Source organism: Arachis ipaensis, chromosome B3 (assembly GCF_059453495.1).
Source record: "Arachis ipaensis isolate K30076 ecotype BB chromosome B3, ASM5945349v1, whole genome shotgun sequence".
Classification (NCBI taxonomy): domain Eukaryota; kingdom Viridiplantae; phylum Streptophyta; class Magnoliopsida; order Fabales; family Fabaceae; genus Arachis; species Arachis ipaensis.
Window position 1 is genome coordinate 18,290,933 of NC_142438.1, and position 14,266 is coordinate 18,305,198.

General features: G+C 33.5%; 2 protein-coding genes across 7 annotated transcripts; both read left to right on the top strand.

Moving 5' to 3' along the window:
* The first annotated feature begins 790 nt into the window (after positions 1-790).
* Positions 791-6,952, top strand: LOC107629948 (Ribosome recycling factor). Of its 4 annotated transcripts, none has more exons than XM_016332915.3 (9): positions 791-1,238; positions 4,018-5,009; positions 5,186-5,329; positions 5,425-5,540; positions 5,614-5,705; positions 5,815-5,836; positions 5,924-5,992; positions 6,499-6,567; positions 6,654-6,952. In XM_016332915.3, the coding sequence occupies exons 2-9, from the start codon at positions 4,916-4,918 to the stop codon at positions 6,732-6,734; spliced, it is 687 nt and encodes a 228-aa protein (XP_016188401.1). In that variant the 5' UTR covers positions 791-1,238; positions 4,018-4,915; the 3' UTR covers positions 6,735-6,952. The 4 variants fall into 4 exon arrangements, with proteins under 4 accessions (XP_016188401.1, XP_016188398.1, XP_088365561.1 ...); XM_016332912.3 differs by having other exon boundaries at positions 4,018-4,243; XM_088509435.1 differs by having other exon boundaries at positions 1,209-1,330; positions 4,018-4,243.
* A 2,139-nt stretch (positions 6,953-9,091) lies between these two features.
* On the top strand, positions 9,092-13,656 carry LOC107632692 (putative zinc finger protein CONSTANS-LIKE 11). 3 transcript variants are annotated; one of them, XM_088509437.1, is made up of 8 exons: positions 9,092-9,176; positions 9,502-10,334; positions 10,904-11,122; positions 11,254-11,555; positions 11,734-11,916; positions 12,332-12,417; positions 12,609-12,737; positions 12,854-13,656. In XM_088509437.1, the coding sequence occupies exons 2-5, from the start codon at positions 9,684-9,686 to the stop codon at positions 11,858-11,860; spliced, it is 1,299 nt and encodes a 432-aa protein (XP_088365563.1). In that variant the 5' UTR covers positions 9,092-9,176; positions 9,502-9,683; the 3' UTR covers positions 11,861-11,916; positions 12,332-12,417; positions 12,609-12,737; positions 12,854-13,656. The 3 variants fall into 3 exon arrangements, with proteins under 3 accessions (XP_088365563.1, XP_020973979.2, XP_088365562.1); XM_021118320.2 differs by having other exon boundaries at positions 9,097-9,176; positions 12,332-12,737; XM_088509436.1 differs by having other exon boundaries at positions 9,097-9,176; positions 12,332-13,656.
* The last annotated feature ends 610 nt before the right edge of the window (positions 13,657-14,266 follow it).

Consider the following 14,266-nt stretch of genomic DNA (forward strand, 5'->3'; position numbering starts at 1 on the left):
AGCTTAAATGCCAACTATGCATATTCAAATACTAAAAAGTCAAAAGAAACACCAGAAAATAAAGAACATAAGGAGGACTGACATATGTAAAGTGAAATTAAGGATAGAAGAAGAGAGGTTCAGAACTTCATACTTACAAAAGGAATGGAAGAGTTGGAAAAGGAAAACCACCTGGAGTGGAGAAGGAGGGCCAACCGCCGCTGGCAGAGATGCTACGATGGCTTCTTCCTCGAGCAACAGAAAGAATAACAGAGAGGGAAGAGATTTTTGGAGAGAGAAGAGGCCGAAGCTAATGCGTGAGAAGGAAACTCTCTAAACCCTAAAGATTTCGGCAATGCAGCGTCGCTAAATCTGCCAAGTGATTTGCTAAACTGGTTTAAAAAATCACCTGGCGGATTTAGCGACGCTGCATCACCGAAATCTTTAGAGTTTAGAGAGTTTCCTTCTCACGCATTAGCTTCGGCCTCTTCTCTCTCCAAAAATCTCTTGTCTGTCGTTATTTCTGTTGCTCGAGGAAGAAGCCGTCGTCGGTGATTGGCCCTCCTTCTCCACTCTAGGTGGTTTTTCTTTTCCAATTCCTTTTGTAAGTATGAAGTTCTGAACCAATGTTCTGAAAATCGGACTGGTTCAACCGCAAACTGACAATATTAACACTCCGGTCAGACATGTAAAACCGTTAACGGGTGAAAAATGGTTGAACCGGAAGGTCGGACCGAACCGGAACCCGCCCGGTTTACACAAAAACGGAAGCTCCTTCGTTTCTTTCTCCCTTTCTCCCTTTCTTTCTTTCATTCAGAAAGAAATCGCACAAACCCAGCCAAAAAACCCTAGCACTGTAAGCCTATACCACCGCCGCAAGGAGTGGCATACTGCCGCCGTCCGTCGCACTCAAAGTTCGCCATCCGTCCGTCTATCTAGCTTCCCTCGTGCTCCAACTCTTCAACCCCTGTTCGCTGTCACCGATAGCGGCTGCTTCCTCGAGCTCAGCGTCCGTCGTCTTTGATTGCTCAGCCGCGCTTCCGTCGCCGTTTGCTTGCCGTTCACGTTCGCGTCTTCGTTCAGCCGTCGTCTTCGTTCGCGTTCTTCGCCGTTCACGTTCGCTTGGCGTTCACCGTTCGCGTTCACTCGCCGTTCACCGTTCGAGTTCGCATTCGCGTTCGTCTGGAAGCCACGTTGCTCTGCTTCAAACTCTGCGACCAACCCGCGTGCTCCACCTAGCCGTCGAACTGCTCTCTTTTGTGAGTTCCCTAAAGCCGCCACCAGACAATACACTTACACAACACCAATACTCCGCTTCAAACTCTGCAACTTCTGATTTCTATTACAATAAGTAACTATTTGATTTGGTAGTGGTTTGGATTTTTTCATAGACTGAATTAAAGTTACAATAGTTATGTTCTCTTCTCTATAACATTGATATTAAGCTTTGAATTCTCTTATTTCGTTTCAATTTTTACCGCACTCAACATGTTTGATGAAATGCTTTAACCATATTTCTGGTTGGTTTTATAATTTCTAGCCTTTAGAAACTTAGTAAGTTGATTGCATGTGAAATTAGAATAATTGGATCTTAGTAATTAGGAAATTTTAGCTGCACAGATAGCATCTTTGCAGAAAACATATTAGCATGATGATTCCACTTGCATTAGTGTTCTTATGCTAAATTTTAAGTGTTATTGACTTATTGTGAACTTGTTAATTTGCTAATTGTCCTTGTGTTGTTGTTCTGTTACTTCTAATTTTTTTTTGTTTTTGTTGTGATTTTCTGTTCTCGAACTTGTTAAGTTGATAATTTGCTAAATTGTTGGGCTACTATTGTCTTAATTTGCTAAATTGTTAGGCTGCTGCTATTTAATTTGTTGGATTTTCATTTAGGTCTTGTTCTTGTTTATTTGCTAAATTGTTCTTGTGTATTTATTGTTGTCTTTGAGATTATTGCAGGATATTGGTGATCATTGATTTATTATATGCTTCATGTTTTCATTGTTTTCTTCTTCTGAAGGAAAAATAAATTCTGTTTTCATTGTTTTGTTGATTGTTTGTTTGTTTCAGAAATCAATTTTTTGTGATCAATGTTCAAACTCTGAATGTTGTTCTGTTTTGTTTTAAGGCTGTGTTTGGAAGAGGTGATGATTTCTGAGTGTTGTTTTGTTTTTGTTTTAAGGCGGTGTGTTGTGTTCAATTTTCATTTTGTAGAAAATTCTGAGGTATATAAGGATTAAGAAGGAAGACTATTCCAACGGTATTACTATGTTGATTCTGGTCTACTACAAGCTTGAACATAGAATTGAAGAGAGAAACCCTTTATTATTTCATCATTGGCCTATTTTTGGCATTGCATATCATTGTAGTTTGTTTATTCATAGAACTAGTTGTTTATGATCCCTTTTTGAAGTAAAAAAATGCAGTAGAAGAGTGTTTAGAACCGGTTGCTCTATTCATTGAAATTTTATAGAATCGGGTGTTTATTATAAAACGGTTTTTCCGGTTGAACCACGGTTGAACCGGTTGAACTAATAAACCAGTGAACCAGTAACTAGAGCGGTTCGATGATTGGTCCGGTTTTCAGAACCTTGTTCTGAACCTCTCTTCTTCTATCCTTAACTTCACTTTACATATGTCAGTCCTCACTGTTCTTTATTTTCTGGTGTTTCTTTTGATTTTTTAGTATTTGAATATGCATAGTTGGCATTTAAGCTCTATGTCTTATCTGTTTTGGTGTTTTATGTCTTAATGTCGCGTTTGTTTGTTGAATTTGCTGAATTAATTGCATGCTTTTTGCTTAAAAAATTGCTTATATTGATTAGAATTTATTTATAATGTACTGCATTTTAAGTTCATCTGTCCGCCATAATACTATGGTGGATTTTTGGCTTTCATCCATGAGCCGCCATCCGCAATAAAAAACTATGCCCGCAAGTCAAAAAATTGAATAATCAAATACCATTTTGTCCTATCATGCACTCATTATCAGCGTCAACGTTACGAAGAACAATAGGATCTATTCCATCTTTACAATCAAATCTCTGTTTAAGAGCTTGGTTATATTTGACAAAAACAAAGTCTTGCAACTTCTGGTGCTCAAGTTTGCTCCTCCTCTTAGAATGAATCTACAATCAAATTGAAATAGAAAAACAAAAAGGTGTCGGTTTTTGTTGATAACTTGGTGTCATTTCATGAAATTATTAAATTGTAAAGGAGAAAACCACTTGAGAGTTGAGATTTACCACTTGTTTTAAGAAGAGAGGCAGAAGAGAAATTTAGGATTTCTCTTAATGTTATATATACATGGGAGTGAAAGTGATTTTAGTAACTGAAAAGTTGCAGACTAAAAAAGGGCAGTGAAAGTACGCATATACCTCTTTTAAATCCATCATTGATGCTGCTTATAGGGGGGGGGGGGGAAACAGGTTTCAGCATCCACATAAGATCTCAGTGTGATTTGGCCGAGATCCTGCCACAATACCAGTTGGGATGGCTGGGATGAAAAAAACCGATATCTCATCTGCTCTCGTCTCAGATGCGTGCTGGGATGGGGTGGGTTGCCTCAATCCCATTAGGGTCCCATGGGATTGACTGCTATCATAGGTAACTCTGCAAATAACATAGGTCTACAACAATCAAAATTTTCATTTCAAATTATTATTCAGAGTTGTGTTAGATCACATATTATCACATGCTTTTTCTTTGTTTAATGATCTAGAGAAGAGTAAAAACCCGGATAGATTTAGTTGTTTGTTTGGTTCCATCTTCAGCTTTTAGTTATTGATAATTTTATGCAACCCATCAATTGGATTGTCTTGTTCCCTGGTTTGGTTGAAATGATGAAACTCATGGTTGCGATATAAGATGTTTATATTAGATGCTGAGACCAATATCAAGATTTTTGTTTTAGTTCTTTCTTCAATGAAATAATAAAAGTTACTAGATTACTGGCATTTCTTGGAAGTTTTTTAGTGTAGGATCATGATGTTTGTAGACTCCTCATTCCTTAACCTCAACTTGTGCGAGGTGCAGATTGTAGAAAGAAGAAGACTGATGATGTCTGGATACGTTAGACGTGCGTTGTCCTGTAGGAACTTTTTTATGCTTTGGAGTTCTGCTCGTCAGGGTTTTGATACCACTCACATTATCAGATCACCAATTAACACTCAGATCTTTGATAACAATAGAGATTTATCCGTTCCAGCGGCTAATTTTATCATAGAAAGTCGCAGATCCTTTGCTAAAGGAAGGAGGTTAAGTATGTCTTCACTACATCTCTGCTAAACTTTATGAACCAGTTTTTATATTGCTCAGTTCACTTTTTGACTTCTAGATACGATGGGCCTTGGTTGTGTCATTATTTATTTTATAAGGTTTTAAATGAAAGTTCAAGCTCAGAACAAACACTTAGGGTGCATGCAGTCTGAACTGGACTCATGTTAGTTTGGTCCTAGATAAAGGTAAACAAAGGATTAAATTTCTGTAAGTGGGTGGGACATATCCTATCTTGTGTTTGGGGATAGATCCTTCTCAAATGTCAAATTGTGATGATTATGAGAACCTTGATGTTGATCAAGTGAACGGGGGAGGCTTGTTAAACTGGATCATTCTGATAAAGATATCTCTGGGGAAGAAAAGGATGGTGTTGTCTTGGGTTCAAGGAGGGGAAAAACCTAACAAGATTTCTAGGGATTTGTCCCCTCTTTTTCAAAAGAAATCTAAGCAGTGTCTTTAGTAATGTGAAGCACCCTAGAGGAAATGCTTTTTCTCTAGGCTGGATCCTTCTACATCATCTTTTGGAGACATTTTTGTTCACACCTCCAAGCTACCTTCGCAAGTTGCACCTAAGAAGATTGTGAAGCAAATATGGGTTTCAAAGGATGGAGCTAATAAACATCCAGTATTTTGTTTTTGCCCTCCCCCCTTGTAGATGCCAAAGGAAAATGAGTGTATAGAGGAACTCTTATCCCCAGTTTGTATTATCCTTCTCCGCATCTTAATGAAATTCTTCTTTCATAAAAAAGGTCAGTTATCTTAAGGCTGTGATTTTGGAATTGGTATGCGATAATTTTGACTTAAAACATATTCATCCGCTGCTGCATATTCATCTTGCGAGATTATCATGTCAACTGTCGAGCATAATTTAATGCTCATTATTTACTTTCTTGAATGTTCATGGTCATTGGTCCATACATTTTAGAGGATGAAGCCGGTGTCAGTACCATTGAAGTTCCACCAAATGTTGGGCCTAATATCAAGGCAAGTGCTATGTCACAGATGGAGGCTGCAATGGCTGCGCTATCAACTGAACTAAGCAAACTACGAACTGGAAGGGCCTCTCCAGGTATACTATTGGTTGTATTAGTAGTTTATAAAACATCTCCGTGTATGTGATAAAATAGTTGACACAGTACACGAATCATGAAAATGTCTCCACAGGAATGCTGGACCACATTATTGTAGAAACTGGCGGTATTAAGATGCCTTTGAATCGGATTGCTGTTGTTTCAGTCATGGATCCAAAAACATTATCTGTTAATCCCTATGATCCAGAGGTACTTTATATTTTTGAAGATGTTTGTTTTATTTTCGCAAGGTGCTAAATACTGAAGTAATGTTACTTTGCAGACACTTAAACAATTAGAGAATGCCATTGTTTCATCACCATTGGGGTTAAATCCTAAAGCAGATGGTGAGAGATTAATTGCCGTTATCCCACCGTAAGCACTTAGCCCATTTACATTTAGTTTCTCCTGCCTCTGAGGAAATTATTAAAGAATATGCTCATAACAAATTGACTAATTCACCTCTCGGCCCCTGAATGACCAGATTGACCAAAGAGCACATGCAGGTAAGGTTATAATACTTAATTCCTTTTGATTTGCACTCCTTATTACATGACATGTTGCTATATCCTATTGTTGGACATTTGTTTCAGGCCATGACTAAGTTGGTTGCTAAATCTTGTGAAGATGCTCGACAAAGTATTAGAAGAGCACGACAAAAGGTGTGGCGTAGAAAGCTTTGCTACTTCTTGATTGGTATTTGTATGATTTTCATTTACTTGCATAAGTGAAGTGATAAGTATTAAGGAAAAGGGCTGCATTAAGTATTGAGAGTTCTCCATTGTACCTGAATCACTTGGCCCACTTTAAACTTGAATTCATCATGCTTTATTTGGCATTCATACATTCTCTTAAGCTTAGAAGTTTGATTTGCAGTGTCGGATGAACCGAGTTATACTAATGTTGGAAACTTGAAATCCCACTATTTTATGTACCGAGTTATATAATGTATGTATTAGAGTGGACTGGATATGTTTATTATATTTTTCTTAAAAAAAAAAAAGAAAAAGAAATGGTGATAACAAAAGTACGGAATAGGGCTTCAGCCTAACATTCTGGGTTATGTTTTCTTTCCCGGTTAGTAAGGTGATCATTTTGCATTATTATTATTCTGGTATTGTACTAGAATTTGTTGCAATTGTGTTTATTGACATGGTTAATTTTACAGGCAATGGATGCAATTAAGAAATTGTATTCAAGCCTCCCAAAGGATGACATAAAAAGATTGGAGAAAGAGGTAAGTTATATATGCATATTGTTGTTGTGAAGAGAATCAGATTCCATGGTTTTAGTAGTATGGTTTCTGATATTTCCTGCCTACAGGTTGATGATTTGACCAAAAAATTTATCAAGAATGCAGAAGATACATGCAAGGCAAAGGAGAAAGAAATTAGTCAAGGTTGATTTGTAGTTTCATTGCTAACATCGTTGAAGCTTGACTGTATTATCTGTAGGAATTTGTTGGTATTCTGGCAATTTTTTTAATATACATAAAATGAGCATGGCAATTTCAACCTTGACTGTGTTTTGATTAATAGATAATAGAAAGTAATTGAATGGAGTGGAATTATATTTTTGTTTGAATAGTTTAAATGAGATGAACATTTCATGATTTCACAACACTCCTGGTTTTATTTCATTTTGCTCTTAATTCAAGGTGTGGTTTTGTTTTAATATATATATATATATAAAGTTAAATTATACATGCTAGTTGATTTTAGTGATTGATTTTCGTATTCAAATAGTATTTTTGATATACATATATATTAAAGTAGACTGTCAAACAAATCAGTAGCATTTAGCCTTTCGGATTATTCTTATAAAAAAAAAATATTTAGTATAATGCACGATAATACCATCCTACAACAATTAACGTCCAATGTAACATGTAACATCTGCCATAAAAATAAATTTTCTTGTCCGACTTTTAATTTTAAAAAGTCTTGTTTGATTTTTCGTAGAAAATTAATTGTCTTATTATTACGGATAAAAATTAATTGACTCAAACTTTCTCTTGAGATAAACCATCTTATTATTACGGATGGCAAATGGTTAAAACTTCACATTAATGATTGGTTAAAACTTTCCAAAAGTTTTAAATAGAGTAAAAATTACTATGTAGAAATTAGAAAGTCTATTTAAATGTTCTCAATGTCTAAATTTTTTATGGTCAAGAATGATGATTATCTCTCAATTTGTTAAATTATTTATTTTTCAATTGCATTTATTTATTTTCCTGATAACTCTATTACTATGGTCAAAGCATGGGGTGTTCAAAGCATGGGGAGAGCGATGCCAATTTTTGGATTAGAGAAAACGGTGTGAGGTGTAAATATTTATGAGCTATTTAGTGATAAAAATATTTCCTTTTCTTAATATTGTAAAAATATTTATGATTTTCATTTTCTATTTGTATTTTTTGCAAACTATTTTCATTTTTAAATTCCTGTATTTTAAGAAATATGATTGGTTTGTTAAAATAGATTTTCTTTTGAAATTTAGAAAACAAAAAAAAATTCGGTTGATTTATTTCGAAAAGAAATTTTAATATCAAAATAAAAAACTAAATATATCATTAAATAATAAATATTATAAATATACTTTATTTTATAAGTTATTTAATCAACTACAATTAATTTTATAATTTCGTTAGATTGCAAGAATTATTTCAAAAAAAATTAATTAAATTTTAAAAAGTTAAAAATTGTTGCTAGATAAATTTTTATATAACTAACTTAAATTAGTCTACTCGTCAAGTCATCCATTCGATTAAACAAAATATCAAAGAGTTCAAATTTTATTTTATGTATAAGCAATTAGAACTTAGTCAAGAACACCTAAAAATAAAGAATTTAATTTTAATATACTTTTAGTATAAAATAGTTTTAGCAGTTATAAAAAAATAGATATAACTATACAACTGTAAAATACTTTACATATTAGTGCATTAACATTAAACTCTAAAATAAAATTAAAAAAATCAAAGTGCATTCTGCTAAGTTGGGACAAAATATTATGCCATCGTACCAGCCGAAACATATTATACTCCAGCTGAGAAAATAAAAGGAATTTATTTTTTAAACAAAGGAAAATAATGTATTTATTATTATTATTAAATATATTTTTTATTATAATTTTCTTTTTTGAAATCGTTCTGTTCAAAGAACGTGATGCTACTTTGTAGTTATAAGAACGTGATGCTACTTTGTAGTTATAAGAACGTGTTATATGCGCAATGAAACATGTTTCTTTTGGAGGGTAAGACTGAAATCAATGTTCTTTCTATTAGGTGTTTTTAGTAAAAGTGTACTGCACTTTAGTACGGAGAAAATTACACACAAGGCTTAATAAAAAAAATCTGAATCTAAATCTCCAAATATAGAACAAGATTTAGTATTTCGTCCACTTCTCAGAAAATTCAGGATGAAAAATAGCATTTAACATTACCGTACATAGTAATTCCAACATAAAATAATTTAATTTTCTTAATTAAATTTATTTATATATCTCACAGTAACACACACTTGTACTATAGTTACTTGAGCCACACAGAACACGTGCTAGTTCAATAATCCTATGTTCTCTGATTTCTCCACAATAATTGCATGAAAATCTGCTTCTCCTTCCTAATTAGGAGGCTGAACATTTCTAACATAAAAAATCTACACGTCACGTAACACGTCACCTTCACTAGCCAATCATATTTTGGTCACGTGTAACACAATTGCAAAAGCTACGAAAAATTATGAACGTGTATAAATAACAACCAATCTATCTCTCTCACTTTGCTCATCTTCTGCGTTCCTTGCTATTGGCTGAATCTTTATTTCAGCAGTTTCTGGATTTGTAAGTGTAAATCTCACTCACATTCTCATTAATTTATCGCTAACGATTAAAATGTCATGACCATAGTTACATGAAATGCGGTACGTTCCTGCACGGGAACGAGTACGCGATACCCCACATTTAAATATGTATGGGCTATGACAGATTTAAATGGTGAATTAGTACGCGAATTCCTCTCTTAATTAGTGAATTCATGTAACTATGATGACAACATCATATTGAACCAATAAAATTCAAAGCTAACAATGAAATTGCGCAGATTTTGTTTTCTATTTGCAGTTTGTTTTTTTTGTGACGTTAAGGTGTTTGATGTTTTTCCCCTTAGGTTCAAATGAAGGGTTAGAAGCTACAAGAAAGACAAAGCGGAATCAATACCATTGGAGCTTAATTCAGTAGCATTGATCGATCAGTTAGAGAGAATTCATGATTTCATATAGCATGTGCAATGTTGGAGCCCACTGTAATTAGCATTAATACTTAATTTAATTTATATTATTCATATAAAGCATGAGATTTGAGAGGATCATGGAATTTGAAACACTATGTGAGTGCTGTGGGGTTGCAAGAGCCATTGTTTATTGCAAATCAGATTCTGCACGTTTGTGCATGGATTGTGATGTGTCCGTACACAGTGCAAATTGTTTATCTATGAGGCACCTTCGTTCTCTCTTATGTGACAGGTGCAATTCCGAAGCAGCAATTGTTCATTGCATTGAGGAAAAGTTGTCATTTTGCCAAGGTTGTTGTGAATTGAACCAAAATGGGTGTTCAATTTTGGGACACAGGCTTCAATCGTTGAATTGTTACAAAGGTTGTCCCAATTTCACTGATTTGCCTGGCTTATTCTCCTTTGTTCTCGATGATTATTCCTGTTCAAGTGGTTTGGACCATAATGGTGGCGGCAGCGGATCAATTGACACATCATTGCCTAGAAGTGAAAGCTGCAATAGCAAGTGTTTGGAGCAGCTTGTTAACACTATTAACAATGATGGCAATTTCGGTTTTGTTAATGAAAAGTTGAAGGAAACAGAACCATGTGTCAAATTTGAGCCTTGGATGGAGCAATCTTTGAGTTCCGGCATTCCTCCATCAAATGCAAATTACATGTCAATGGCATACTCTGGTGACCAAGCAATTTTCCTTCCAAACCTTCCGAAGGTACTACCTTCTACTATTTTATTATCTAATGACTGTCTTTGGATCCTGAGAAATTTGCAATTTATGATCTCGACTTCTGTAAAATCTGTGTGTGGTTTTGATTGGAAAGTTTTCAAAAGTAAATGAAATTATTCTCTGCTGTCATCCATATTGTTCGATGTACAAATCAATTTCGCACTTATGGTTCGAACAATGCATTATTTTCCATTTCTAACTTACTTCCAGACATTTTTGAACCAAAATCATAATTTCTAAATTTTATAAGGACAAAAACTCATTTACCCTTTTATTTAATTGTATATTCTTATTTACTTGTTTATTTGGTTATTAATATATGAAACGATAATGCTCAATTGATTGACATGCAAATAGTTTATTTCATTATGTCACAGGATAGCAAGTACTAGAATAATGAGAGAAGTGGTTAGAATTTGCACTGCAAGAAGTAGTAACGTACTTTGTATGTTGGATCAGTTCTCTTAACAATACCCTGCTGTTCTTATTAACTAAAATTTTAGATAATCCAATTTTTAATAATTCTTTTTCTTATAACTCTCCCTTAACTCTAGCTGCAGGAATGTCCGAATTTGAACAATCTAGGAATCCATGATGGTGATGGTCTCAACATGGATAATTTTCAATTTAACTTTGAAAATACTGATGAAATATTTGACTATTCTCAAATTGACACAACATACCAACTTGTTAATGGAGGAATGGACCGTGAATTAATGGGAAATAACATATCAGCAACAGAATCTAATGCTCTTTTCGAGAGTACAATAGAGGTTACAAGCAAACTTATTTTCTATTGTAACTCTAGAATGTGAAAAAACTTTGTGTGGTTTAATAGCGATGGAGTTGTTCGAGCAAAACTGATTTTTCGTCGGGGGTGATGTTTTGTTTTGTTTTGTTCTAGGCTGGTGGATCAGCTAGCGAGATGTATGGAATCAACAGCAATGAGAATTGTGTGCTTATGCCTCCTAGCTGCAATGAAAACAGCAATCTGGGATTCTCAAAGGGTAGTCAACTCTATTCAAGCATGTCACTTCCACTTCCTAACGGCGAGAGTGAAATCGGTGCTACAGATTATCAAGATTCTGGTTTGTCATCGATGTTCCCGATGGGTGATTTGTCTATGGAACCGATCTCAAAGGGTACATGCCAGCAAGCCCGGGAGAAAGCGAAATTGAGATTAAATGAGAAAAAGAAAAATCTAAGGTATCTTATCTATCTTCAACTCTTCGTTTGTATAATTTATGGTACAAAATTAACAGTATTGACTTTATTTAAACAACATGACCTGTAAAATTTGATTTGAATCCCTTATGCTAGATGAGTCTCTAAGAAAGTAAAGTTGCACGCTTACTGATGGAGTTTCTTATTTCTTCTTGTGCAGGTTTGGTAAGCAAATAAGATATGAATCTCGCAAAGCAAGGGCTGATTCGAGAAAACGTGTGAAAGGTAGATTTGTGAAAGCAGGCGAAGCATATGATTATGATCCTAAGAAGACAAGGAGCCTCTAAACATGTTATATGTGTAGCACTGTCCTTTCCTGCAAATATGGCCTGCTAATATTAAGGTATATGAATGTTTTGTAGATACATTGGATTTTTGTTCTCAAATGTTTAATCAATATGAGATTTGTTAATCTAATGATTGTGAGATAGTGCTTTAAATTTTGATGTAGCTAGATAATTACTCAACCCCAAACTTGATTACTTAAGTGATTGTTTCAGATATATTAGACCTTTTATGGTAGGATTCATAATCAAGGCATTATTAGTAAATAGACGGAAACAATTTGGTATATTTTTAACTCAAGGTTTCTTGATATAAATTGTATCAAGATATATTGAATTGTTGATGGGTCAAATTTTGAAAGTGACGGATATTTTGGAAAGAAGATGGTATATAAGAAAATGCTTTTGCATCTGGAAATTGCAAAAGAGGACATATAGTATATGTAACAAGATATTGAATTTAATTATTTGTAGGAAGTGTAAGAGGTAACAGACATGTTGCATAGAGGAGCAGAAAGTTTGACAGATTCAAGTTGCCTCAAACTTCAGGCACCCAAAGGGTAAGAACAAATACAACTCTTTTTCATCGATAACAATTTTAGTACCACTTTTCAAATTGCAAAAGGATTTAATTGAATCCTTGAGTACCTCTACCAAATATCTGTTCTACCTTTGTTAATTGAATTAGTGAAATCAAAGCTTTTAAATCAAACAATTTTAATTGAGTGTTTGAAATTTTGAATCCTGCCAGATCTAGTTCCTAATGTGCATACCATTTGCTACTGCTCCATGACCAAAAATAGAAAAAGACCCTTTGTTGCATAAAACTTAGAGTTGGAGATAGCCAATTTTATTTCCCTCTTCTATGGTGTGTTTTGAGGTAATGTGTTTCAAAAGAACCTTAATTGTCTCTTAAGTTGACATTTGGATTTAAGATTTTACTGCTCTTAATTTTTATTATTTACAAGCTTCTATACTTGTTTTTCTTGTTTTCAGAGGAGATATGCATGATGATCCATATTTGAAATTTAACTCTTCAGGGTCCACCTACCTTTTTTCCCTGTTTTATAGGGGGCTTTTATATGGTATTTGAATACCATCTAGTAAGGAATAAAAGAGAAACTGGTGTACAAATTGTATCTACATACATTGATTTCAAGATGTACAGAATAATGATAGTGACAGATAAAAGAGAACGGAACAGAAAGAAGGAGTATTCTTAATCCATTGTTCGTTAGAATAGTGAAAATGCCAAGCATTGATTCAAAATTTGAGACAACTATTGTTGAGTTGGTGGAAATGTTACTTTCTTAATTATCTTGAAGTTCAAAACATTGCTCCTGTGGCTTGAAGGAAATTTCATTTTCTGGCATTGGTGACTCTGAATGACCACTCCTGTTCCATTACTTGGTTGAAGTTTAGGGTTGAGAGAGGCTGTTTCCCACTACCCTTCTTCCTTTTTTTTATGTATAGATGTATGAAAATATTGCTGCATGGCAATAGTGCAGGTAAAGCTTTATCATCATCTCTAGAGGAACAACCATATGAGATGATTTCAAACAATATCCACTATATATACATGATTTCATTTTGATGTATTGAAAATGTAAAGATTTTATATTGTCATTCAGTCAAATTCATTCTTTAGATGATTATTTAAGTAGGAGTGTAAACATTTTTTATTTCTACTCATTTTTAGTTTTAACAAGTTTCATTCATGTTTTTGACAATATTTGTAACCTAGCAGTTACTCTAAGTTACTGTAGCATGTAATCTTTGAAAGCATAGCAGCCCAAACTATTTATATAATAAGATGCATTTATTTATTTTTTTATTATGATATATGTTCTACCATGGTTAATATATATGATAGTATACATAGCATATTTGAATAAGTTTTAGGAAAATCTAATACTGCAAATCAAATATTAAGTTGAATTAGATAAAAATATATTGTTTGTGTTCAATCTTTACTAAATGTAGACTCACGTTATGAGCAGGACTAAAATGAATTTAATTTTTATGAAATAATTTAGAAATGATTTTTTAAAAATTAGTATAAAGTTCATTTTAATTAAGATATTTGCAGATTGTATTAATCTAAAATTAATATAGTAATCGTGCTAGTAGTTTAACACATTTTATTTCAAAATAAATGAAACTTAAATATTTAAAGGAAGTTTCATATAATATGCAGCTAAAGTTCTTACGAAATTCATAAAATTAGAATAAATAAATTTTAAAATAAACAACAAAAGCTTTGGAACCTAATATGACTTTAAACATAAGCAAGTATGCATATGTTTATAATTATTAATTATAAAAATATCACATTTTTTTTTAGATTACATGTTTGAAATGAAAGGTAATATATATTTTTAAAAAAGCTTTTACATTAATGTTCTCTTC

Coding starts and splice junctions, on each gene's coding strand:
- LOC107632692 (XM_088509437.1), top strand. CDS start 9,684: ATGAGATTTGAGAGGATCATGGAATTTGAAACACTATGTGAGTGCTGT. Junction 10,335..10,903: donor TCCTTCCAAACCTTCCGAAG/GTACTACCTTCT, acceptor CCTTAACTCTAG/CTGCAGGAATGTCCGAATTT. Junction 11,123..11,253: donor TTTTCGAGAGTACAATAGAG/GTTACAAGCAAA, acceptor GTTTTGTTCTAG/GCTGGTGGATCAGCTAGCGA.
- LOC107629948 (XM_016332912.3), top strand. CDS start 4,039: ATGATGTCTGGATACGTTAGACGTGCGTTGTCCTGTAGGAACTTTTTT. Junction 5,993..6,498: donor TTAGAAGAGCACGACAAAAG/GTGTGGCGTAGA, acceptor TTAATTTTACAG/GCAATGGATGCAATTAAGAA. Junction 6,568..6,653: donor TAAAAAGATTGGAGAAAGAG/GTAAGTTATATA, acceptor TCCTGCCTACAG/GTTGATGATTTGACCAAAAA.